General features: G+C 46.3%; 1 protein-coding gene across 4 annotated transcripts; it reads left to right on the top strand.

Annotated features, from left to right (window-relative positions):
• The first annotated feature begins 14,823 nt into the window (after nt 1-14,823).
• Nucleotides 14,824-25,118, top strand: LOC121294027 (galactoside alpha-(1,2)-fucosyltransferase 2-like). 4 transcript variants are annotated; one of them, XM_041217523.1, is made up of 4 exons: nt 14,891-15,189; nt 16,610-16,839; nt 17,718-17,890; nt 21,308-25,118. In XM_041217523.1, the coding sequence occupies exons 3-4, from the start codon at nt 17,878-17,880 to the stop codon at nt 22,411-22,413; spliced, it is 1,119 nt and encodes a 372-aa protein (XP_041073457.1). In that variant the 5' UTR covers nt 14,891-15,189; nt 16,610-16,839; nt 17,718-17,877; the 3' UTR covers nt 22,414-25,118. The 4 variants fall into 4 exon arrangements, with proteins under 4 accessions (XP_041073460.1, XP_041073457.1, XP_041073459.1 ...); XM_041217524.1 differs by lacking the exon at nt 17,718-17,890 and having other exon boundaries at nt 14,893-15,189; XM_041217526.1 differs by lacking the exons at nt 14,891-15,189; nt 16,610-16,839; nt 17,718-17,890 and adding an exon at nt 14,824-14,868.
• Nucleotides 25,119-25,568: the final 450 nt, after the last annotated feature.

Raw genomic sequence — 25,568 nt, 5'->3', positions numbered from 1 at the left:
GCTGCTTTATGCACCTAGTCAACTCCCAGAACAACCTTGTCTTGCTATCTGGCATGAGGAGCAAGTTGCTGATGATGTCTCCATTGATCTCTTCTTCCCCACTCACCTTCCTTCACACCAACCTTCTCTTCTGATTCCCTACTTTCGGACAGTCAAGAATTGCTGCCCAGCCACAGCAGCCCGTGGACAATGAGAGAGAACCACAGCACAGCACTGATGAAGCGGCCCCATCACTTGATCTGACACTCAACCACCAGCTCAGATATCGGCACTGTATATACCTTGGAGGCTAGTGTAGAGTTGGAATTAGCATGTAGTGAATCATCTGGGCATGAATAGGCTGCAGCCAGATGAGGGGTAAAGATTAGTTCATTTGCTAGCTCACTGGAGGGCCAGGTCACAGATGAATTATGCTATAGGAGACTCAAATGAGGGCCCTAATGGAGCAGCATACAGGAGAGCACTGATGGATATGCACGAAGAGATGCTGGGCGCATTGGCTGGCCTGTCAGGCAGCCTCTTGTCACTGTCAAGGGGCTTAAAGGAGTCCAGCTCTGACCTGGCGGAGGGCATGGTGCAGAGCTTGCCCTCTTCATTGCTTCTGCTCCACCTCCCTGTCTTGCTGCAGAGGAGATGGGGGCGATGGCATAGTGGTATTGTCACTGGACTAGTAATCCAGAGACTCAGGGCAATGCCCTAGGGACCCTGGATTGAATCCAACTTGAATTCAACAAAAATCTGGAATTAAAAGCCTAATGATTACCATGAAACCATTGTTAACTAAAAACCCATCTGGTTCAGTAATGTCCTACAGGGAAGGAAATCTGCAATCCCCACCTGGTCTGGCCTACATGTGGCTCCAGACCCACAGTAATGCAGTTGGATCTCAAATTTCCCTGAACAAGGGAAATTATGGATGGGCAATAAATGCTGGCCTAGCCAGCAATGTCCATATTCCATGAATGAATTAAAAAAAAGACCCTGAGGAACAGCTATGTAGCAGTTATGTAGAGAACTGTAGTACACAAAGTATAGGTGAAAACTGAAAAAGGAAATAAGAGGGCTGAAGGGAGTGTATGTAAACATGGATTTAAACTATAAATAGTAAAAGTGCAGTCAAGGAACTGGAAAGGAGATTTTCTTGAGGAGGTAGAAATCATTCACAGGATGTGGGTTTCGCTGGCTGGGCCAGCATTTATTGCCCATCCCTAGCTGCCCATGAGAAGGTGGTGGTGAGCTGCCTTCTTGAACCGCTGCAGTACACCAACAGTGCTGTTAGGAAGGAAGTTCCAGGATTTTGACCCAGTGACAATGAAGGAACGGCGATATATTTCCAACTCAGGATGGTAATTGACTTGGAGCGGAACTTCCAGGTGGTGGTTTTCCCATCTATCTGCTGCCCTTGCCCTTCTAGGTAGCTGTGGTCGCGGGTTTGGAAGGTGCTGTCTAAGGAGCCTTGGTGAATTCCTGCAGTGCATCTTGCAGATGGTACACACTGCTGCCACTGTGTGTCAGTGGCAGAGGGAGTGAATGTTTGTGGATGCGGTCCCAATCAAGCAGACTGCTTTGTCCTGGATGGTGTCCAGCTTCTTCAATGTTGTAGGAGTTGCACTCATCCAGGCAAGTGGGGAGCATTTCATCACACTCCTGACTTGTGCCTTGTAGATGGTGGACAGGCTTTGGGGAGTCAGGAGGTGAGTTACTCGTTGCAGGATTCCTTGCCTCTGACCTGCTCTTCTAGCCATAGTATTTTTATGCAGGTCCAGTTCAGTTTCTGGTCAATGGTAACCCACAGGATGTTGATAATGGGGGATTCAGTGATGGTATTACTATTGAACATCAAGGGGCAATGATTGAATTCTCTCTTGTTGAAGATGGTTATTGCTTGACACTTATGTGGCGCAAATGTTACTTGCCACTTGGCAGCCCAAACCTGGATATTGTCCCGGTCCTGCTGCATTTGGACATGGACTGCTTCAGTGCCTGAGGAGTCGTGAATGGTGCTGAACATTGTGCAATCATCAGCGAACATCCCCACTTCTGACCTAATGATGGAAGGAAGGTCATTGATGAAGCAGCTGAAGATGGTTGGGCGAAGGACACTATCCTGAGGAACTCCTGCAGTGATGTCCTGGAGCTGAGATGATTGACCTCCAGCAACCGCAACCATTTTCCTTTGTGCTGGGTATGACTCCAACCAGTGGAGAGTTTTCCCCCTGATTCCCATTGACTCCAGTTTTGCTAGGGCTCCTTAATGCCACACTCGTCAAATGCTGCCTTGATATCAAGGGCAGTCACTCCCACTTCACCTCGGGAGTTCAACTCTTTTGCCCATGTTTGAACCAAGGCTGTAATGAGGTCAGGTCTGAATGGCCCCAGAGGAACCCAAACTGAGTGTCAGTGAGCAGGTTATTGCCAAGCAAGTACTGCTTGATAGTACTGTTGATGACCCCTTTCATTACTTTTAGTGATTATGGAGAGTAGACTGATGGGGCGGTAATTGACTGGGTTGGATTTGTCCTGCTTTTTGTGTACAGGACATACCTGGGCAATTTTCCAAATAGCCAGGTAGATGCCAGTGTTGTAGCTGTACTGGAACAGCTTGGCTATGGGTGCGGCAAGTTCTGGAGCACAAGCCTTCAGTAATATTGCTTGAATATTGTCAGGGCCCATACCCTTTGAGGTATCCAGTGTCTTCAGCCATTTCTTGATATCTCATGGAGTAAATTGAATTGGCTGAAGACTGGCATCTATGATACTGGGGACCTCTGGAGGAGGCCGAGATGAATCATCTACTCGGCGCTTCCGGCTGAAGATTGTTGAAACTGCTTCAGCCTTATCTTTTGCATTGCTGTGCTGGGCTCCTCCATCATTGAGGATGGGGATAGTTGTGGACCCACCTCCTCCAGTGAGTTGTTTAATTGTCCACCACCATTCACAACTGGATGTGGCAGGACTGCAGAGCTTAGATCTTATCTGTTTGCTGTGATCACTTACCTCTGTCTATCACTTGCTGCTTATGCTGTTTGGCACACAAGTAGTCCTGAGTTATAGCTTCCCAGGTTGACACCTCATTTTTAGGTATGCCTAGTGCTGCTCCTGGCATGCCCTCCTGAACTCTTCACTGAACCAGAATTGACCCCCTGGCTTGATAGTAATGATAGATTGGCGGATATGCTGGACCATGAGGTTACAGATTGTGCCCATCCACTGCCTGTCCCCAGATGCCCACGAGAAGGCGGCAGTGAGCCGCCCCACCCAGCCCCCTCACGCCCCCCCCCACCCCCCAAACCACTGTAGCCCATGCGGTGCAGGCACACCCACAGCGATGCCAGGAATGGAGATCCAAGACCCCCAGCCAGCGACAGCGAAGGAACGGCGTCACACCTCCAAGTCAGGTTGGTGAGTGACCCGGAGGGGAATCCCCAGGCAGCAGATCCCCCACCCAGCCGCAGCCTCCACCACTTCAGATGGCAGTGGCCATGGCCCCAGAAGATGCCGTCGAAGGAGCCTGGTGAACCCCTGCAGCACACCCCACAGACAGCACACACTGCCGCCACCGCGTGGAGGGAGTGAATGCCTGCGGATGCGGCGCCAACAAAATGCGCTGCCCCATCCCGGATGGCGTCACCCCTCCCCTCCCCCCTAGTGTCGCAGGAGCTGCACCCACCCAGGCAAGTGGGGAGCGCCCCACCACATCCCCGACCCGAGCCCCACAGATGGTGGAAAGGCCCCACGGAGCCAGGAGGCGAGCCAACCATAGCAGCTCCCCAGCCCCCGACGCACCCCCCCCCCACCCACACAGCCACAGTATCTACATGGCTAGTCCAGTTCAGCCCCCTGGTCAATGACGAACTCCAGGATGCCAACGGGGGGGAACCAAGCGATGGTAATGCCACTGAACATCAAGGGGCGATGGCCAGACTCTCTCCTACCGGAGACCGCGACTACCCGGCACCTGTGCCGCACAAATGCCACCCTCCAGCCCAACTCCAGACACCATTCAGGTCCCTCTGCACTCAAGCACGGGTCACCCCTGCACCTGAGGAGCTGCAAACGGCACCAAACGCTGTGCATCTTCCGGCAAACATCCGCATCCTTGACCCTACCCTGGAAGGAAGGCCATTGACGAAGCATCCGATGATGGCTGGGCCGAGAACACCACCTTGAGGAACCACTGAGAATGCTCTCATTCTTCTAAACTGCAGAGAATATAAGCCCACTTTATTTAGCCTCATAGGACAACCCCCACATTCCAGGGACCAATTTAGTAAACCTTCGCTGTACGGCCTCCAGTGCAAATATATCCTTTCTTAAGTGTGAGGCTGAAACGGCACCCAGCATTCCAGATGTGGTCTCACCAAAACCCTGTACAATTGTAGCAAGACTTCTTTATTCTTGTACTCCAATCCCTTTGCAATAAAGGCCAACATTCCATTTGCCTTCCTAATTGCTTTCTCCACCTGTACGCTAATTTTTTGCATTCCTTGTATGAGCACACCTAAGTCTCTTCAAATATCAACACTTACTGGTTTTACACTTTTAAAATAAATGTCCTGCTTTTTCATTCTTACAACCAAAGTGAATAACTTCACATTCCCTACATTATGCTCCATCTGCCACCTTGTTGCCCATTCACTTAACCTGTCAAAAACTCTTTGCAGCCTTTCTGTGTCCTCCCCTCAGCTTACCTTTCCATCTAGCTTGGCATCATCAGCAAACTTAGATACGTTACTCTCTGTCTCTTCATCTAAGTCATTAATATAGATTGTAAATAGCTGAGGCCCCAGCACTGATCCCATATTCACAGTGAATAGTGAATATCCACTATTCACTGCCTGCCAACTTGAAAAAAACCTATTTATGCCCATTCTCTGCTTCCTATCTGTTAGCCAATCCTCTATCCATGTTACTCCCAATTCCATGAGCCCTTATTTTGCCTATTCACCTTTTGTGCGGCACATTATTGAAATGCCTTTTGGAATTCAAGGTATACTACATCTACTGGTTCCCCTTTATCTATCTTACTAGTTACATCCTCAAAAAATTCTAATAATTTTGTCAAACAGGATTTCCCTTTAGTAAAACTATGTTGACTTCTTCTAATCTTACTAGGCTGTTCTAAGTGCATTGTTAAGCCTTCGTTAGCAGTAGTTCCATCATTTTCCCAATAACTGATATCAGGCTAACTGGCCTATAGTTCACTGTTTTCTCTCTCTGCTTTCTTGAAAAGTGATGTGTAACATTTACCAACTTCCAATCTGATGGGAACATCCCCGAATCTAAGGAAATTTAGAAAATCATAGCTAGCGCATCCATTATCTCTACAGCTGTCTCTTTTTGAACCTTAGTAGAAGTCGATAGAGGAAAATTAATTGGATCAACCCAGGTTATCATACATAACCCTACCAAGCAATTTAAAGAGGTGTCCTGGAATTGGCTCATATTAGGGAGTGAATCTAATTGGATCGCTTTTTTAAAGAGTTGGCACTGGCATAATTCACTAAATGGTCTTCCTCTCTGCCATAAAATTCTGTGATCTCTCTGCCCTATTGGCAGAGAAAGGTCACCGGGAAATCTAGGTTCCATGAAGAGGTGGAGGTGTTGTGGAATTTTATCCCTGGCCAGTGTGAACTTCCAATTATTGTTTTAACATATGAGTAAGCCTTTAACTCCGGATAATAAGGCTTGCTCATATTAAATGTATATTGGTGTAAATGGGCACTTGAAAAGTAAAGGGACTTTGAAATCTAAAGTGCAGGTTAATCTGAAAATTGGAGAAGTTAAAAAAGATTAAAGCAAAATACTGCGGATGCTGGAAATCTGAAACAAAAACAAAAATTGCTGGGAAAGCTCAGCAGGTCTGACAGCATCTGTGGAGAGGAATACAAAGTTAATGTTTTGAGTCCGTATGACTCTTCATCAGAACTAAAGAGAAATAGGAATGTGGTGAAATATAAGCCGTTTAAGTGGGGGTTGGACAGGTGAAGCTGGATAGAGGGCCAATCGAGGCAAAGGGGAGATTGCCAAAGATGTCATAAACAAAATGTCTAAGGGGTGTTGATGGTGGTGATATTAGCTAAAGGATTCCTCTGATGCTTTACATCATATCAACAATTTCCAGTTCCCTGGCCCTAACCACCTCCTCTTCACCATGGACGTCCAATCCCTCTACACCTCCATCCTGCACCAGGATGATCTGAGCACTCTCCACTTTTTACTTGAACAGAGGCCCGAACAATCCCCATCCACCACCACTCTCCTCCGTCTGGCTGAACTTTTTCTCTCACAATTTCTCCTTAAACTCGTCTCATTTCCTCCAAATAAAAGGTGTGTCCATGGGCACCTGCATGGGCCCCAGTTATGCCTGTGTCTTTATGGGGTATGTGGAACATTCGTGGTTCCAGTCTCATTCTTTCAGTTCCTTCGCCTCCGTCGCATCCGTTCCGATGATGCCACTTTCCAAAACAGTTCTTCTGACATGCCTTCCTTCTTCCTTAACTGAGGTTTTCCGCCCTCAACCATGTCCAGTCCATCTCTTGTGCATCTGCCCTCGCACCTTCCTCTCCCTCATAGAACCATGATAGGGTTCCCCTTATCACCCACTTATCACCTTGTCCTCACTTATCACCCAACCAGCCTCTGCATTCAAAGGATCATCTTCCGCCATTTCTGCCAACTCCAGCATGATGCCACTACCAAAGACATCTTCCCTTCACCCCCCGGCGGCATTCCACAGGGATTGTTCCCTCCGGGACACCCTGGTCCACTCCGCCATCACCCCCTACACCTCAATCCCTTCCCACGGCACCTTCTCATGCAACTGCAGAAGGTGCAACATCTGCCCCTTTACTTCCCCCCTCCTCACCGTCCAAGGGCCCAAACACTCCTTTCAAGTGAAGCAGCATTTCACTTGCACTTCCCTCAATTTAGTCTACTGCATTCGCTGCTCCCAATGTGGTTTCCTCTACATTGGAGAGACCAAACGCAGACTGGATAACCGCTTTGCGGAACACCTTCGGTCTGTCGCAAGTATGACCCAGACCTCCCTGTCACTTGCCATTTCAACACACCACCCTGCTCTCATGCCCACATGTCCGTCCTTGGCCTGCTGCATTGTTCCAGTGAAGCTCAACGCAAACTGGAGGAACAGCACCTCATCTTCCGACTAGGCACTTTACAGCCTTCCGGACTGAATATTGAGTTCAAGAACTTCTGATCATGAACTTTCCCCTCCATCTTCACCCTTTTTTATCCCCTTTTTTCTAATAATTATTATATATATATTTTTTATATATATTTTTTCTTTTCCCACCTATTTCTATTGTTATTTTTACTATTTATTTCCATATTGTTTTATCCCCACCTTAAACGGACCCTGGGGATGGAAATGAGGAAGTCAGGGAGGTGAATGTGGATGGGGACGGGGGTGGGATATTCGGGAAGGAAGGGAACGTGCACGTTCACCTGGATATCCCTGAAGGAAAAGGGTTGTGGATGGTAGGTCACGGAGGGGAGGTGGATGGTGATGCCGGGGTGGGGGGGGGGCCGGGGGGTGTTGGTGGGGCAACTGTGGGGGAAGTGAGTGACTAGGGGAGGGGCAATGACAGGGGAACTGACGAAAAAAAGCGAATCAAGACTATGCTGTCCAAATCGAAAGTGAAAGAACAGTCGTGCTGGGTGAGATCAGGTGCTGCATGGGGGTGTGATCATTGGGTGGGCGGAGATGCAGGTCAGCTCAGATGGACAACTGAAAGCAAACCCCAGCAGGCAGCATTCAAAATACACAGGACATTGAGTGTGAAATGTAAAGGATCCGTGCATGTGGGAGTTCTTGCATGAGGCTCCGAAAGTCCCTGCTGCTCACACACATCTCCATCCAAAGTCATTCATTGGCCAGCTGCACCCTCTGCAGTGACAGAGGACAAGGTTGAGGGGCTCAGAGGCAAAGGTGACTTGAAGGGAGAGATCAGCCTCTGAGATTCCTTAATAGATGATCCAGGGGTGTCCAGCAGCCACTCCTCCTCCCATTGGCTGCCCAGAGGCCCTGGCCTGACTCCTTGAGGGGAAGGAGCACCTGGAGGGATATCGAGGTGTCCATTTCTCTCTCACGTTGCCACTGCAGGAATTCATCCTTGGCTCCCGCGAGGGAGTGCAGGTCTGAACACATCTCCATGTTCTGCTGGACCAGGGTCTCCATGGTGTCTGCCATTCTCCCCAAGGAGACTGCCATATGGGCACATGTGGGCGCCTCTTCAACAGAGAGCAGGGGGACGCACTCCTCTGGCTCACGTGCCACTTTGTTGAAGGTTTCCAACAGCTCTGTGTGACATTCCCATGCCTTCTGCTGACTTTCCTGGATGAGTTGGAAGACCAAATCTAGAGGCTCATCATCTGACTCAAACCTCTCAGAAGCCTGATCGCCAGCAGTCCTTCAAGTGCCGGGGAGCACCTGCCTCCTCCTGCTGTGGACATGTGTCCATGCGGTAACCACAAGATTGTGAACCCAAGCCTGCTCTAGATCTAGGTTGCACCAAGGTGTGTGACTCTGTGCTGGTGGAAGGTGTGGGTAAGAACTGTGACGGGTCTTCCAGGCTACTTATTTCCAGCTCTTCAATGGAATAGGTGTCCTCTTGGCTGGAGGTGAGGACCTGGATGGAGCTGAGGGACTGGCTGGCTGAGGGTGTCGGATGCTTCGCAGAGCTCCCTGTGAACCAAAGGAGAGGTAAGTAGTGCATGGCAGCAGAGTCAAAAGCAGGAGAGAGAGCATTCATAGTTGCATTGAGAGAGGGATGATGTGCAGGATCCTCACAAGGGTGTTCGCTGCTTACTTCACTATCAGTGCAGGCACGGTCCATGTCCTCACCAGTCAGCGCGATGGCACACTCCTCAAAGTGAGTGAGGGGTCGAAGGTGGGCCATTCACCCCCAGACTGGCACCTCTCCTGCTGATGTGAGAAGGCTTCTCCTGCATGAAAACAGATAGAGAGAGTGTGAGCAGGACACATGGCATTGAGTGGAATGTTTGTGTGGTGAGCAGAGCCATGGACAGGATGAGGACGCGAGCTCCAGAGTATATGAGCCTGATGGAGATGTGAGGGTGTGTGTGAGAGTTAGTCGTGTTGTCCCTTGAGGTGCGAGATCCCTGTGGATGTGTGATGGGTTTGTGGGTGTGTGAGTTGAGAGCGATGAGAAGAGTGAGTTACCCTGGTGGAATGGATGAGACCATTCATCCTGTAGCAGCACTGGGTGGCTGCCCTCTTTTGCAGGGCATTGGCGCTGAATAACGCTGCTGCCACCTCCCATGCTGGATTGGTGATGCAGCTGCCCATCCTGGGACCAGAGCGGGGGTAGGGGACATTACAGCCGGCCTCCATGGTGTCCATTAGGTGCTCGAGGGACGTGTCACTAAACCTGGGGGCTGCAGTCTTTTTGCTTTTCGGGGCCATCCTATCTCCCGTGCAGCAGTCGTAGGCTGGAAGCCCTGAGAGGTGTGTGTGTGGCTGGACTTTAAATATGGCGCCCAGCATGATGAAGCGATGAAGCGATGGTTGTGGCGGGTGAATGAGACCCCACCAGCCATGGAAATGGCGTGTTTCCTGGGAATGCATAATTAATGTGGCGGATTTGAGACGATATGGCATGAAAAGTGGCCATTGCGACCAGTTGGTAAAACCCAAGGGTGTTGGAGGGTGAAGCTTGTGGCCAGGACCCGAGACAGGGAGGGTGCACACAGTACTAATCACCGGGGACAGCGCCTTTGGGGGCTCTGAGCTCGGGCGGCACCCCCCCTGCTTTCTCAAGCGGCCGCTGCAGGACTCAATGTGCTGGCATACAATCACGCAGTGGGCACTTGGCTCCAGGAAATGTCCTGTAGTATAAGTGGTTATTGCACAGAGATTACGGCTGTTTGTTTTGACAGACGGGGTGCGTTCTGGGTGCTGGAGTCTACTCTTGCACTCCCGCGCAGGCACCAGCCCACTAAAGGGCTACAGGAGTCAAGATGACAGAGCGAGCTGGAGAGGCCAGGAAAAAGGGTGGTTGCAGCAACAGTGAGAGCCGTGGCAGCTGGACTGTTCGAAAGGGTGAGGAGGAAGTGCGTCTTGCCAGCTTCACAGCTGTCCCGACCTCCTCCTCGGCGATTAAAAATCTGAAAACCTCCCAGGCCGAGAGGGACTGAATGAGTGTGAGAGTAAGTGAGTGAGTGAGAGTGAGAGAGAATGCTGATACCAGGACTGAGCCAGACACACACACACACACTCATACACACACACTCATACACACACACTCAGGCAAATCGATGCCGACACACTCTCTCACACACACACAAACACACACACAAACACACACACCCTTCTTCTCTTCTTCCCTCCCCAAAAATTTATCCGCACACCAGACTGTGTGAGGAGGGAAAACCAAGCTGAAAGGCAACCTGCTTCTGTCCTCCACTTTGCTATGAATTCCGCCAAGGCCAGCTGGGAACGTGCACCATGAGAGGAGGATGCAATGTTGGTGTTAGCTAAACACAATTCCTTAGCTCAGCCCCGTTCCCCACCTCCGTCCCTGGTGGTCGAGTCTGTCTCTCTCTAGATAAAAACAAAAAGCTGCTGATGCAGGAAATCCAAAACAAAAACAGAATTACCTGGAAAAACTCAGCAGGTCTGGCAGCATCGGCGGAGAAGAAAAGAGTTGACGTTTCGAGTCCGCATGACCCTTCGACAGAACTAGGTGAATCCAAGGAAGGGGTGAATCCAAGGAAGGGGTGAAATATAAGCTGGTTTAAGGTGTGTGTTGGGGGTTGGGGTGGGGAGGGGGGTGGGGTTGGGTGGGGGGAGAGAAGTGGATGGGGGGGGTGTGGTTGTAGGGCAGTATCCCTCTCACAGACTTCAGGTGCCAGGGCCTAACCGTGTCCAGCCCATCTCCCGCGCATCCACCCTCACACCTTCTCCTCCCTCCCAGAAACAGGCAGGCTGGGTGGTGGGGGGTGTAGGGGGTGTAGGGGACAGTTGGTGGTAATTTATTTTTTTACTCATTTACGGGCTGTGGGCTTCGCTGGTTGGGCCAGCATTTATTGCCCATCCCTAGTTTCCCATGAGAAGGTGGTGGTGAGCTGGGACCTGGAAGCAGGAGAAGCACCAGGGCCCATGATTTCTCTCCCTGGCCCTGAACATGCTTTCCTGGAGCGTACATCGCATCTTAACATACAGAAAATCCACTTAATTGACTATGCAATACACACATGCAGATGACTGCCCCCAACACAGCACTCCTGCTTTTAGTGCACCTGATAAACTGGATTTGATCTTGTCTGATCATTGATCCTACCTTAAAGACATTAACTGATGAACAAGAAATGCTGCAAGAAGCATCTCAATCTAGCCCCCTTAGTGTACGACTACCCTGCCTGAAGATCTGGAGAAGGAAATAAACTCCCTATCAGAAATGCATGGGCACTCCTTTGCTCCTGATGGTGTCAATGAGAGAAGGATTTCAGTATGCAGTCTTCAGTGCCATTAGCATGAACTACCTTCATCCCATTAACATTCTCATAGAGGGTATTTGCATACAAAAGCAGACGAAAACATGTTTTGCCAATAGTGATTTGCATTTACAATGTGCATAATTGTGATATATTCAAAGTGATATGAAATGAAACCATGGTGAGCCCATTAGTGATCGAGGTGACATGGCGCCCTGTGCTCAACACCACTCCAAAGAAGTGTCCTCCTATGTTGCCTCAGAGGAGGTGGAGGGAGGTGGCTCAACTCTTGTGCTATATGGCATTGAGGAGCATAGTGGCCGGCCTCATCGTGCAGGGACCTGTTGGGGACCTACCTCGGACTACAGCCTCTGCATTGCTGCAGGGGCAGCCGTTGTCGCTGGGACAAGTAAAGCAAATGAGATGTCTGTAAGACTTAAGGTCAACCCATTTTCCTTTAAGTTTTTTTTGTAATCCCATTCCTCATCCATGTTTTCTTTTAATCTAATTTTTACTAATGCTTGTAGATGGAATGCTTCGGATACGATACTCATACATATAAATGCCACTTGGCAGTACTGCATGCAGAGACAGACATAGGGAAATTGAACAATGGAAGGCTACATGACTGAAGGAATGTAAAACAGACAGCTTTGTAGCTAATGCCTAATTGAACGAGGGCTAAAAAATATGCATTTCTCTTTCTAATTAAAGGACAAAATTGCCAATCGCAAACTGTCAGACAATTGTGTGACTTGTTTTATCTCAAGAGGGACTCTGCGACAGTACTTGACAAGATAAGAGCGAAGACTGCTTACTTTTACGAAGGTCTTGCTGCCAAGGAAGTTAATAAGTCCTGAAGTTATTTTTCCAGCTCAATGTTGACCTTTTATGAACTTGCAGCTCAACCAGTTGAAACTGACTTAAGGTGGGCAAAACCCAGAAGATGGACATGGCTGTTTGTGGGTGGGGGCAAAGGTGTATAGGAAGAGAAATGGGGATCCACCCACGATACAACTGCCTGGCAAAAACCCCAGATGGGAAGGGTTTGGACAAATATTAGTGCCACCATTTTCTGGCATCCAAAACAGGGCATGAGCACCAACATGAGTGGCATACTTCACACTATAACTATCAGGAGCCCAAGAGTGACAGGGTGATTGTCAAGAAGTTATGGTCCGATCAGCCACTGAAGACATGAAGAGGACTCGTCCAGTGGATCGACCACCCAGATATGAGACTTTTGCATGTGGGAAAGCCAATTGCCATTTTGTGTGTATACTGGTCGTGACTTGTGATACTCAGTAAAATTTGATTAAGCCACATGGTTGTTCTGCATTGTATACCCAGAGTAAGACTAAAACCTAGGCAGAGTATAGCCCCAGATAACTGAGTGGCTTTACAGCTCTGACAGAGGGGCTGGCAAGTTAGAAGAAGATGAGGATTCTGAGATGCTTTCAGAACCTTCACCCTTCTCACTAACATTCACAGCGCTAGTTTGACCTTTAGATGGGTTAGGTAGTGCTAGTTGCTGGTGCACTGCAGTCATCCATTCCTGTAGTCTCTGTTCCTTCACCATTTTCCCTTCTTTGAGACATTCTGGCATGAGAAATGGAAATAAAAAAGGGAATAAGGTTTCCAGCTTTGAATAGTTTCACACACACATGTCTGCTTACATATACACAAAGCATGTTCTCCATTTCATTAATGCCTAATGTTGGTGGTGAGGTGCGGGGTGCATGGAGGGTCAGAACGGGGCTAGACAAACGCAGGGTAGCCTGTCTTTTGTTCCTGTCACTTCCAGATGGCACCCTGTGTTCCTGAACACAAACTCCTCTGCTGGCATGCTCTCTCTGTATCACACTGTTCTGCCATGACAGTATGCGGCTGTGAGGCTGAAGGCTACATAGGCACACCCTGAGAGATGGGTAGAAAGAGCGTAGTTGGAAGGGCAAAAGTTCATAATAAATGTGGTGTATATCAGGCATCCAAAACAAAAACAGAATTACCTGGAAAAACTCAGCAGGTCTGGCAGCATCGGCGGAGAAGAAAAGAGTTGACGTTTCGAGTCCTCATGACCCTTCAACAGAGCTGTTCTGTTGAAGGGTCATGAGGACTTGAAACGTCAACTCTTTTCTTCTCCGCCGATGCTGCCAGACCTGCTGAGTTTTTCCAGGTAATTCTGTTTTTGTTTTGGATTTCCAGCATCCACAATTTTTTGTTTTTATCTTGTATATCAGGCATCTCCTGATGCATTATACTACGCTGAGTCAATACAAAGTGTTGTAATAGAGTATTTGTAGCAGGACAATTGCCATTTGTTAGTACTCACCTGGCCGTTGATTGATGTCTCTTCCTAGCAACAGCAACACTTCTATCCACGTATTGCTTCACAGCAAGAACTCTTTAATTGCCCTCGTTTTAAACTCTGGCCCAGTCACATGACCCATGCTGGGTTTGCCTCCGCATTTTCACTACTTCCAGGCTTGACAGGCCCAACTCCTACATGCCCCTTACCACCAGAGGGAAAATCTGACAATTCAGGAAAGTTTCTCCTGAGTTGGGTTCAGGAAATTGGGACTTTTCTGACTCTACACACCCGGCTCGGGAGCGAAAATTCAGGTCTTGAGTGTGGGAGGTTGGCAGCAGGAGGTATTACAGCCGAATCTGATCCTGATGTCCATACACTTCAAAATGGCGATTACTGATGGAGAACCCTTAACATTTTCCATTACAAACGCAGGAGCAGTGCTGCTAATGGTAGAGAACCCTGGCTGAGAGCACCAAACTCAGTATTATGATTTATGAAAGGAAGATCCAGCCTGCTTTCAATGGTAGGAAAAAATGTATAGCATCCTTCAGCCATCATTTTCAATGCCGCCCCCAGCTACTCCTATATCTTTGCTTGAGTAGAAAATTGTGCTTGTATACTGACAAAGAAAATAGCCTGGATTTTATTGAGGTAATAACAGAAAAACTGCCAACGTTCACAGTCACTGAAACTGAAAACAACATTGGGAGTTGGGCAATGCCCAACAGAAATACAGAAGTTCAGAGTTCTTCTGAAGTTGTGTAGTAAAGGTTTCCACAGACTTTCATACCCTCCCTGTAAGCATGAATAGACAGGAACCTCCATTTGAACCGGTTTGATGCTCTATAAAACCTCTGTTCAAGAGCTTGTTGAATGAGGTATGGCTGGATTTTTAACAGTGAACTAACTTCATAATTACTGTTAAACACCTTTAATGGCCCTGAAAAGCTGATTTAATATTTGTGAAATGATATATTGCTCCATGGTTAAAAAAATTCACATTTTCAAATCAATTTTTTGCAAGTGTGTTTTTAGTGTCCATCTTAAAACAGTCATACATTGATTCCACTACCTAAAAGGTTAAACAATTTTAAGTTGCTTTTAACTTCCTGATTTTTGACATGTGAGAACGTTTTAATTTGACTGGTTTGTCTGCTGGTTATGTTACTGATGTCAGTGTTGCGCAGATAAATTTGCTTGAAGTGGTGCCAGATTAACGCTGCTGGCAGGGAAGGGAAAAAGTAGCATTGAACACCCTGAGGTAGAGAAACAACAGCCCAGTGAAATAGGAAAGAAAAAAAACTAGGAGACTGAGACAATAAAGAGCAACGGGAGAGAAAAAAAAAATGACTAGGGCGAAATGAAACGAATGAAGGAGCGAAGAGAATAAAGTAATTGAGGTAAGCAATGTTAAAATTGGAAGCTGGCAAATAAGTTGTTTTGAATGTGGGGTAAGAGGGAAAGCATAATTTCTGCAATTCACAGGCTTGTAGAAAATAAAAGTGCTTTTAAAAAAATTAATGCATTAACCCCCAAAGTTGACATTAATGCCCTAACTTTGCTTTATCTATATTAGACTTACCTTTAATTGAAGGATTGTCCTTCACTTTATCCAGCACTAAATTTCATTCCTTTCGCTGTCACTCTGCAGCAGTGATTTCCTTCTGCTCGTACAGGTTTGCTCTGCATCAACTTTGCTCGATCTATCTCTGCTTCCTAACTTTTTTCACACACACTCAGCCATTTATTTCTGTGATCTGAATTGATAAATATTTAATTTGTTGTACAATCTACTAGAGTTTAGGGTGTGTTGGCGAGATACGGTCTCTTGGCAAACATTATTACTCACACGGTAGCGCATGTAAATCAAGCTTTTCTGCATTTTTTATCAATCTTTTGGTCCATTATCTCATGTAATCATTAAAACAATTTGGATAGAGGTTTTCTTAGCTTAAATAGTAACTTGTGCTATTGTGAGCATTCAAATTCATCAGTGCGAATACTACCTTCAGGTTGTAGCTGATTGAAAATCAAAATGTTTCTATATTTATAAAAATGAGGACAGTGGATTGTAACTTTAGTTCTCGGGAAAGGACTCTGCTGATAATGAGAGCAGCCAAAGTTATGTGTAGCTCCACCCCTGAAACAATGGGCAATTTTAAACCCCCCCCTCTTGTTGGACTGGTGGAAACCAGACCGGGAACAATCAAAATAGATTTGGGGATAATATGCGTGCCATTCCTTCCCAATTTGGTTGACTGCAGTTTTAAATTACAGATGACAAGGACACTTTTGAGCTCTGGAGCTAACTAGGTGGACTGGGATGGTCTTTTGTGTTGTTTAGATTCCAAAGTTCCATAGGTCTTTACCCTGGTCAACAACACATTAATAATTTGCTCAATGCTTGTCGTAATGTATACTGACTGATGTTACAAATGTGGTAGAAAGTAAGAGTGTGGGCTGCTACTGCTCTCGCTGCAGGCCACACCCACCTTACCACCACCATTGATCATTGTTCCTTCCTTCCAAACACAGCGCCTTGTCCCCGCTCACTGCTTCCTCCCTCCTGCCATTGCTGTTCCACCTCTCCATCGTCATTCAGGTGAAGCAACTGTTCAAACAATGAGGGCTACTATTTAGACCAAAGTATTGGATTCTGTCAATGCCGATATAACTACTTCCAATCAGTTTAGTCATTTTATTATTGCTGGTGTTTACAGGCTATGTCATTTTATAATTGCATACACAGGCCCAAATAATTTGCCAATAATTTTTCCTTCTTAGCTTCTTTATAATATAACAGTGCCTTTGTGTTTTCAGTGGTGGCATTGTGGGTTTCTTAACAGCAAGTAAATTGCATAAAGCTATAAGCTGGAAACCGAGTGCTTAAATCTGGGAATTTGCTACGTGAGGAAGGAGGTGCTCTCTTGCCTTTTATAAAAAATAGGAGTGATCCAAGAGGAAGTTGGTGACAGTGAAGGTCCAAAAGAAGGAGCCAGAGACAATGAAAGCCAAGAGCTGATGCCCAGAGGCATTTATTAACTGTGCAGGTAGGTGATTGGTGAGTTCAATAATCTCTCCCTCTCTAAACTGGAGTGGTAGTTTCAGTTGCTAGCAGGGAGATGTAAGGGTTATAAATTTATAACGTAATGTGTTAAACTCCATAGTGCGACAACAAATAATGATTGGATGATATTCTGAACTTGAAAACTAATTAGTCAAATTAAAAATAAATGATTGCTGGGCAGTTGATATGATTTGATGCAGCTGTAGCATGTGCATATGGTGAATACCTGTTGTGATACAAGACAACGACATCTATAATGAGTGTCTTGTAGCCGGAGGAACTTCAGCTTAGAATTGATTCTGAACTTCGGACACTGTGCATCAGGGAGGAGGAACATTACCTGGACACTTTGGTCAGGGAGGTAATCATTTAAAGAGATATTCCATAACTCTCAGCAAAGATATATTCCATTGAGAAAGAAATACTCTGCAGGAGGGATCTGTGAAGGTTCCAACCACCCTCCCCACCCCCAATCCACCCTCTGCATATAGCACCGTTACCTGGCTATCACCCATTGGTAATAGCACACTTACCCGATCACCACCCACTGCTAATGTCACCCATACACAACCACCACCTTCTGGTAATGGCACCCTTACCTGATTTAACCTGCTGTAACTTTCATCCTTAGAGTCCTTCTGCTACTAGCCAACAATGGCCTCCCTTCCCAACTCCTTCAAGCCAATGTAGCCTTTCAGAATGGCTGGCTGATAGAGATGGCACTAAAGCCTTGCCTTGTTGTTGACATCTTTCACCGGTCAGAGCTGGTGGCCTATGGATTCCATGTGCCACTTATGAAATGGAAAATGCAGCATAAAATTCCAGTCAATAACATGTAAGTTCTCGTTATTTATCTTCTAGGCAATCTCAATTGATGTTCCACCACGTCTACAGAGAAATCCACCCTCCATCTTCCTTGCCACTCCTAAAATTTGGACGCAGCATGACAATGTCAGACTTTGATGTGAAAGCCTCCCCTCTAAATTGGAGCCAGGAGAGGGGGATGGATCAGTGATGTGCAATGTCCTCGGACGGTAAATTTGGACACCGATTCTGCTGCAGAGGATTCAGTGAAGGACCTCTGGGGCAGACCAAAGGATAACTCTGAGGAACATGCATACCTAGATGCTTGGTGCATTGACAAACTAGCCAGATAGCCTTCAGTCAGTGGCTAATTGTGTAAAGGAGTCTGGCTCCATTGTGAACAGGTCCTCATGCAGAGGTTGGAGCCTATGCTTTCCACTATGGAAGTGGAAAGTGGGCACCTCCAATCCAGCACTGCTAGACTGACGCAGGCTGGAGCATCTTCTAATTACTGTCTCAGATTCTATTGCAACAGAGATGGAACCTCCCACTCTGTCAGTGCTACAGTTAGAAAAGATCAGTTAGAGGTTATGAGATCCCTAGCTTCTGCCATTGTGGATATGAATCTCAGTGCTTGACAGAGCATTCAGTATCTTGAAGCAAATTAGTAGGATTGATGAGGTGACCTCCAGTGGAAGTCACAGTGGGTCAGTTGAACACAAACCTGCTGACCTCCCTTAGGGTGACAGCATTTGTGCTCCCACTCTGCCCTTCACCAGTGCCCCTGCTGATGGCTCTCAGACAGCTGCCACATATTTAAAGGTGGTGCAGTCTAAAGTCAGGCCTCAAGGCTCGGAGCTGATCAAGGGGGTTGTGCAAGGCCCCTTGCAATAGTGAATGTCAACTATTCGGCAGCCACTGGCATAGCACTAGTCCTGGAAGGTCATCCACAAAACAAGCACCAGTCACCAGTCTCTGTTTTGTAACATTTACGTATGTTGTCATGTCAAGTTTTTTGTTGTCGGCCTTTATTGAGTGATGCAGGCAAAAGGGACTTTGTCATGGGGAGTCTGATATGATGTATTGTAATGGAATAGTGGATCCTTGTTAGGGGTGAGGAAGTTCCTTTCAGCTGAAGCGAAGCCTCACAATGTGGTCCCTCTTGTTTTGTCCAGCATTGCATGTGGTGCATATGGTCTTCTGCTCTTCCTTCTCCTTCCTCCTTCTCCCAAAATGGCCTCCAAATCCCAGCAGGCAGTGGTTGGGCCCTCATAAATGCAAGGTTACACAGGATACAGCAGATCACCAGGAACATGGAGACGGACTGTACTGCAGAAAGCCCCAACAAAATCAAGAAAGCTTGCTCCATGGTGTCGCATATGGCCTCTTTTTTAAAAATTCTTTTTTTGGATGTGGGCATCACTGGCTAGGCCAGCATATTTTATTGCCTCTTCCTCCTGTTAGTTGTTTAATTGTCCACCATCATTCACGACTGGGTGTGGCAGGATTTAGATCTGATCTGATGGTTGCAGAATCACTTAGCTCGGTCTATCACTTGCTTCTTTCGCTGTCTGGCATGAAAGTATTGTAGCTTCATCAGGTTGACACCTCCTTTATAGGTATACTGGTGCTGCTCCTGGCATGCCCTCCTGCAGTCTTCACTGAACCAGGGTTGATCCCACAGTTTGCTAATGATAGAGTGGGAGATATGCTGGGTCATGAGGTTATAGATTTTGGTTTTATACAATTCTATTCCTGCTGATGGCCCACAGCACCCCATGGATGCACAATTTTGAGTTGCTAGATCTGTTTGAAATCTACCTTCATTTAGCATGGTGGTAGTGCCACACAACATGATGGAGGGAATTCTCAATATTAAGCGAAGACTCCGTCTCCACAAGGATTGTGTGATGGTCACTCCTATCAATACAGTCATGGACAGATGCAGTTGTGACAGGTAGATTGGTGAGGCTGAGGTCAAGTAGCTTTTTCCCTCTAACTGGTTCCCTCACCATTTGCCATGGACCCAGTTTAGCGGTTATGCCCTTTAGGACTCGGCTAGCTCAATAAGCACTGGTGCTACCGAGCCACTCTTGGTGATGGACATTTTAAAGTCCCCCGCCAAGAGTACATTCTGTGCCCTAGCCACCCTACATGTTTCCTCCAAGTGGTGTTCAACATAGAGAAGTACTGATTCATCAGCTGGGGGGGCCAGTGTCAAGTTTTACCTGATGCCATGAGACTTAATGGGGTTCAGAGTCGATGTTGAGAACTCTAGGGCAACTCATCGTGACTGTCCACCACTGTGGCACCACCTCTGCTGGATCTGTTCTGTTGGTGGGTTGGTACATAAACCAGGGATGATAATGGTGGTGACCGGGGCATTGGCCGTAAGTTATGATTGCATGAGTATGACTATGTCAGGCTGTTGCTTGACTAGTCTGAGATAGCTTTCCCAATTTTGGTACAAGCCCCCACATGTTCGTAAGGAGGACTTTATAGGGTCAACAGACCTGGGTTTTCTATTGTTTCCGGTGCCTAGGTCGGTGCTGGATGATCTGTCCACTTTCATTGTTTTTTGTAGACTTTGATACAACTGAGTGGCTTGCTAGGCCATTTCAGAGGGCACTTAAGAGTCAGTCACATCACTGTGGGTCTGGAGTCACACGTAAGCCAGACCAGGTAAGGTCAGCAGATTTCCTTCCCTACAGGAAATTAGTGAATCAGATGGGTTTTTACGACAATTGACAATGATTTCATTGTCACTGTTACTGAGGCTAGCTTTATATTCCAGGTATCTTAACTGAATTTAAATTCCACCAGCTGCCATGGTGGGATTTGAATCTGTGTCCCCAGCCAATTAGCCTGGGTAATCTGGATTACTAGTCTGGTGACGTTACCACTACACCACTGCCTCCAACTATGGCTCTCATTGAAGGCCCTCTGACCTCGCATGGAATGGAGGAAGGGAGTCATGAGCCATATGTGGACCAGGTTCCCCTGTCAGTGAGCAGCCGTCTGGTGGAGTGTCTAGGATCCCAAAGGTGGTGGGTATTTCAGACTTAAGCAAGTTAAAAGCATCATGGGTGCTGTCAGGATAGTAGGAATTCTCTGAGATGCATTTCTTGGTCTGGTCACACACCAGATGCACATCAACAGAGTGGCAGCTCTTGCCATGGGAGTATTAGCCCTGTTAACACTGAGGAGCCCTCAAAGCCGCATGTGTGCACTATTGGGAAATGCACTATTCCATCAGACTTACATGTCCTTTCATCCTGGTCTTCACTCCTCAGGGAGAAGAGATAAAGTCCCCTCTCCTCCTCTAGAATGGCTCTGTCACCAAATCTATCAAGTCTGAAGTTTGCAAGGCTGTGTGATTCAGTTCATGTCACATACTAAACACAACAACTAAGTGGTTCTCCCCAAGCCTTAGCGTGATGCTAATCATGATGCTAAAAATTCATTACCCGACTGTCATATTACTTTATATCTGTTTGCACTAAGTTGTTATGCCCTCAATTTCATCAATAATGAATCCTATGTATTTCTCAAACGTAGCTTCATAAACAGAAATAATCCATCAGCAAATTTTGAACATTTGTCCTTCATCATTGATTTATAATAATGAGCAATTTCTGGACTTTCAGAAACTCCCCCAAAATTGAGGAAATCAGAATCACATCATGAAGAAATTGTGAAGATGGTTCCTTTAAGCAGAGTTTCTGTTTGGAGAAGCAAGAAAATGCTGGTCTTTTTAATGTTGTTCTGTGCAATAACATTAACTGCCACAATCTGCAGATATGAGTTGAGAAATGGTTATATAGGCGAATATTTTCAGTTTTTTGAAAATATGACAATGCAGTGTGAAACAGAGGAAGATTCTGAAACGGTGAACGCTTCTTTGAAAGGAATTTGGACAATTAACCCTAATGGACGACTTGGCAACCAGATGGGCGAGTATGCAACGTTATACACATTGGCAAAATTGAATGGTCACCAAGCGTACATTTTACCTGCCATGGCCAATTACCTGTCTCCTATCTTCAAAATTACACTTCCGACCCTCCATGGCAGACTGAGATATAGGATAAATTGGAAGCAATATAATCTCCATGACTGGATGGACGATGAGTACCGTAATATTCCAGGAAAGTGTGTTATGTTCTCAGGGTATCCATGTTCTTGGACCTTTTACCATCATATCCGAGAAGAAATTCTCCATGAGTTCACCTTTCATGACTTTCTCAAAGAACAGGCCAATGCGTTCCTTAGACGCATTGCGGGGAAGCGAAAGAATGTAACGTATGTTGGTGTTCATGTTCGAAGAGGAGATTACATACATGTCATGCCAGATATTTGGAAAGGAGTCATAGCTGATAAGAAATACTTGGACACAGCAATGGCTTACTTCAGAAATAAATACAAAAATGTTATTTTTGCAGTGACAAGTAATGGAATGGATTGGTGTAAGGAGAACATTGATAATTCTAAAGGAGATGTTTTCTTTTCAGATGATCCAAAGCAATCGAGTCCAGCTGAAGACATTGCAATCCTTGCTCATTGTAATCACACTATAATGACAATAGGGACATTTGGTTATTGGGCTGCTTACTTGGCAGGTGGGGAGACAATTTACCTCACAAACTTTACTTTGCCTGAATCACCATTTCTAAAGTTATTCAAGTACGAGGCAGCTTTCTTACCTCAATGGATCGGAATTCCTGCAGATCTCTCACCTCTCCTGCCCAAGTAAACTTCAAATTAGCTCAATAGTTACATGTCTTATAATCTTAAAATCTCATCAATTTTATATTGCTTGTGTTCAATATTTTTTAAATTGCAAAAGCACCAAGTTCAGAAATCAAAGTGTCCAGAATGTCCAGTGAAAGTTATATTAAATTTTAAAGTGTTTGTTTTGTCAAAGTCACCGCCTAATATATTTTAATGAGTTTCAGTTATGTTGCTGAGATTAGTGAATGAACAGCATTGTAGAGTTTCACAATTTACAGTTGATGTTTGTCTAGACAGTACAGCGGTGGAACTGACACTCAAAAACAACTATATTTTAAGGATTTTCTCAAGGAAAAAGATGTAAAGTTAACTTGATTATTTTTTAATTCACTCTTCGTGAATTAAATCATGGAGAATTTAGGGTGGGAGGGCAGTGTTACATTCCTCTTCTCTTCGATGTAAATGTACCAATTTTACACGCAAAGTGGTGAAACAATAATGTTGGTTCTTTATTTGAAGATAGGACTGTACAAAGATTTAGCTAAGGGTCTAAGTATAGTACATCTAATCTCTGTTAGTGCTGCTTGCAGACTGATTACAAGTTGTGGGACTAATACATCATATCCTGTGTTCATGGTAATGATGGACAGAAGTTTAAGATCTGCTCTCATCGTATCACAACATCCCTTTTTTTCTTAACAAAAGATTTACCTTTAAAGAATCAAACTATTTGCATAACAGAAAAGGAAAACAACATGGCTTCTGAATGTTCTTTAACGCTGGTCTAAATTTACAAGCCCGTGAAACATACCAGCAGTTTGCTTATCCGTCCAGACTTAGTTATGGTGATCTTTGCTGAAGGTTGCTGTATGATTGCAGAACGCTGGTTGAGGATATTGCGTTTGTGTGCCTCTTAGACCCTTGTTCTATTTGCAATAGGATTGCTTACTGTTTCAGGTTGTGGCATTATTCTGGTATGGCATCTATTTTGTTGCACTGTCATGCCTTTTGGTGTCATACTTGAAATGATCTTGGTGCTGGGCAAATGCTGATAACTTCTGCTGGAATCCATAAACCTTCAAGTTGGGTATTGAACTCAAATTTTCTGCCTGATGTTCAGGTTGAGTAATTAGTTACCCAGATGCTGGTCATAGCCATCTCTCATTTCCCCCTGTTTTTCCATGGGAGTATTGATGAGTGATAACTTGGGGGGTGTTGTCCACATTTGTCTGCCAAATAGTAACAGTAAGATCACAATATATTGGCACAGTGGTGTCAACAGAAGCCTTTTCCACCATCTAGATTAAATACTCACACATTCAGGGACAGCGTAACTTGTACGCAAAGCTGGATACACGTGCAGGTGCAAACATTCACCTCCTTCACACGCTGAAATGTATGTACCCATAGGTGGGACAAATGATGATTCAACCAACTACTGCCAAACTCATCACATACAATTGGCCAGAGACTCCATCTCAGATCCATTACACTCAACAACAACTCACTCTGGTCACCTCAGACATTTTATGTCTTGGACACTATCGGTTCAGTGATTGCAGGCCCAACATCATGCAAGGACCTATCCTTGGTCACCATCCGTGGTATCCTCAAAACAATGACAAGGATCGCAGACCAAAAGGTGTGCCATTGGAAACCCCATACTTACACTGAGAGAAGACAGTCTAACTGTGCAAATGCAGATCATCAACCGACAGGCAAACACTTATCCCCATTCCAAACTTGCACACTTCATTGCCCTGCAGAAATATTGCCAAATTACTATTCGACAGCCAAGTGCAGAGAACACTCCCCAGTCATCACTCGTCCATAATCCCAGGAGGACAAAATGTATTAATTGACAAACAGGAGAAGGTGAAAGATAGCCACGACTGGTATGTAGGTAACAAATTGCTCCCAAACTGAAAGTCGAACAAAAAAATTTGACTACAACACTCACCTGATGGCATATCGAATCCATTGAAGATTGTCAGCATATGCCCAGAACCCTGATGATGTCAAGCATGAACAACAAATGGCGTGACAATGTGACAAAAATGCCAAATCTAAAAATTAGTACAACCAGAAACACCAAGGGTGGAATCATCCCAGATTTGCACAAAGTGTGGTAGCAGGCGAGGGGGGATAACAGTCACTTTACTCACCAACCGCAAAGGTGGGTTTTCACGCCACATCGTCCCTTTCCCACCTCATTAATTATGTAGCCATAGGAAACACGCCATCTCGCTGGCGGGCGGCCTCTGATTTGCCAGCCACCCCATTACCTCAGCGCTTCCTCACACAGGATGCCATATTTAAACTGCAGCCTTGCACACGTTTCTCAATGTTTGCAGCCCAGGACTGCTCTGGTGAAGATATGGCCCCAAAAACCAAGGCTGAATCCTCCTGGTTCAGTGACGCACCCCTGGGAAGCCTTCTGGACACCATGGAGATCTTGAGGAGGTGGTGCAAAGGTGGTCACTGCCAAAGCTGCACTCAAGAGGTTGGCCATCCCGTGCATAAAATGGATGAATGGTATCATATGTGCTGCCAGGGTAAGGCAACAATCTTATCATTCTAAACTCTCACGCTCACAAGGCCATCCCATGTTCACTGGCATCTCACTCACTGCCAGCTCGAGGGACATCACCATCATTCTCTCTCTCCCTCTCTCACACACACCCACATACCTCCATCAGGCCTCATCTCTTCTGGAGACTGCCTCCTCAGCCCTCACCATCTTGAGGCCACTTGTACAGATCAAATGTGCCCCCACACACCCCATGGGATACACCTGTTCCCCAGTACAGCCCTTGCCCTGCAGCCTCTTACCTTGCCTGAGGCCACTTCTCCCCCTTCCCCAAGCAAGCCCTAGCTCTGCAGCCATTGAAAATCCACCCCTGCATTACGGCTGGTCTGGTCGGTAGAGACTTGTCCGTGAGCCCCCCTAAAAGTGATGAGGTGCACCCTGTGAAGCTTGGTGCTGATAACCGTGAGTGCTGCCCGAAGCAAGGTAGGCAAACAAACCTCGAAGTCACAAGTGAAGTGCAGCTCCTCAAGTGAACATCGTTTATGTTCAGTTGTGAATCACATGCTGATGTGCCCAGATGATCCAGCATGGGGGGATGATTTCGGCGAGCAGGGCTTATAGTGAGATGCTAAAGTATTGAAATTAGG

This window comes from Carcharodon carcharias, chromosome 23 (genome assembly GCF_017639515.1).
Source record: "Carcharodon carcharias isolate sCarCar2 chromosome 23, sCarCar2.pri, whole genome shotgun sequence".
Lineage (NCBI taxonomy): Eukaryota > Metazoa > Chordata > Chondrichthyes > Lamniformes > Lamnidae > Carcharodon > Carcharodon carcharias.
This window is presented reverse-complemented; position numbering and strand designations above follow the sequence as displayed.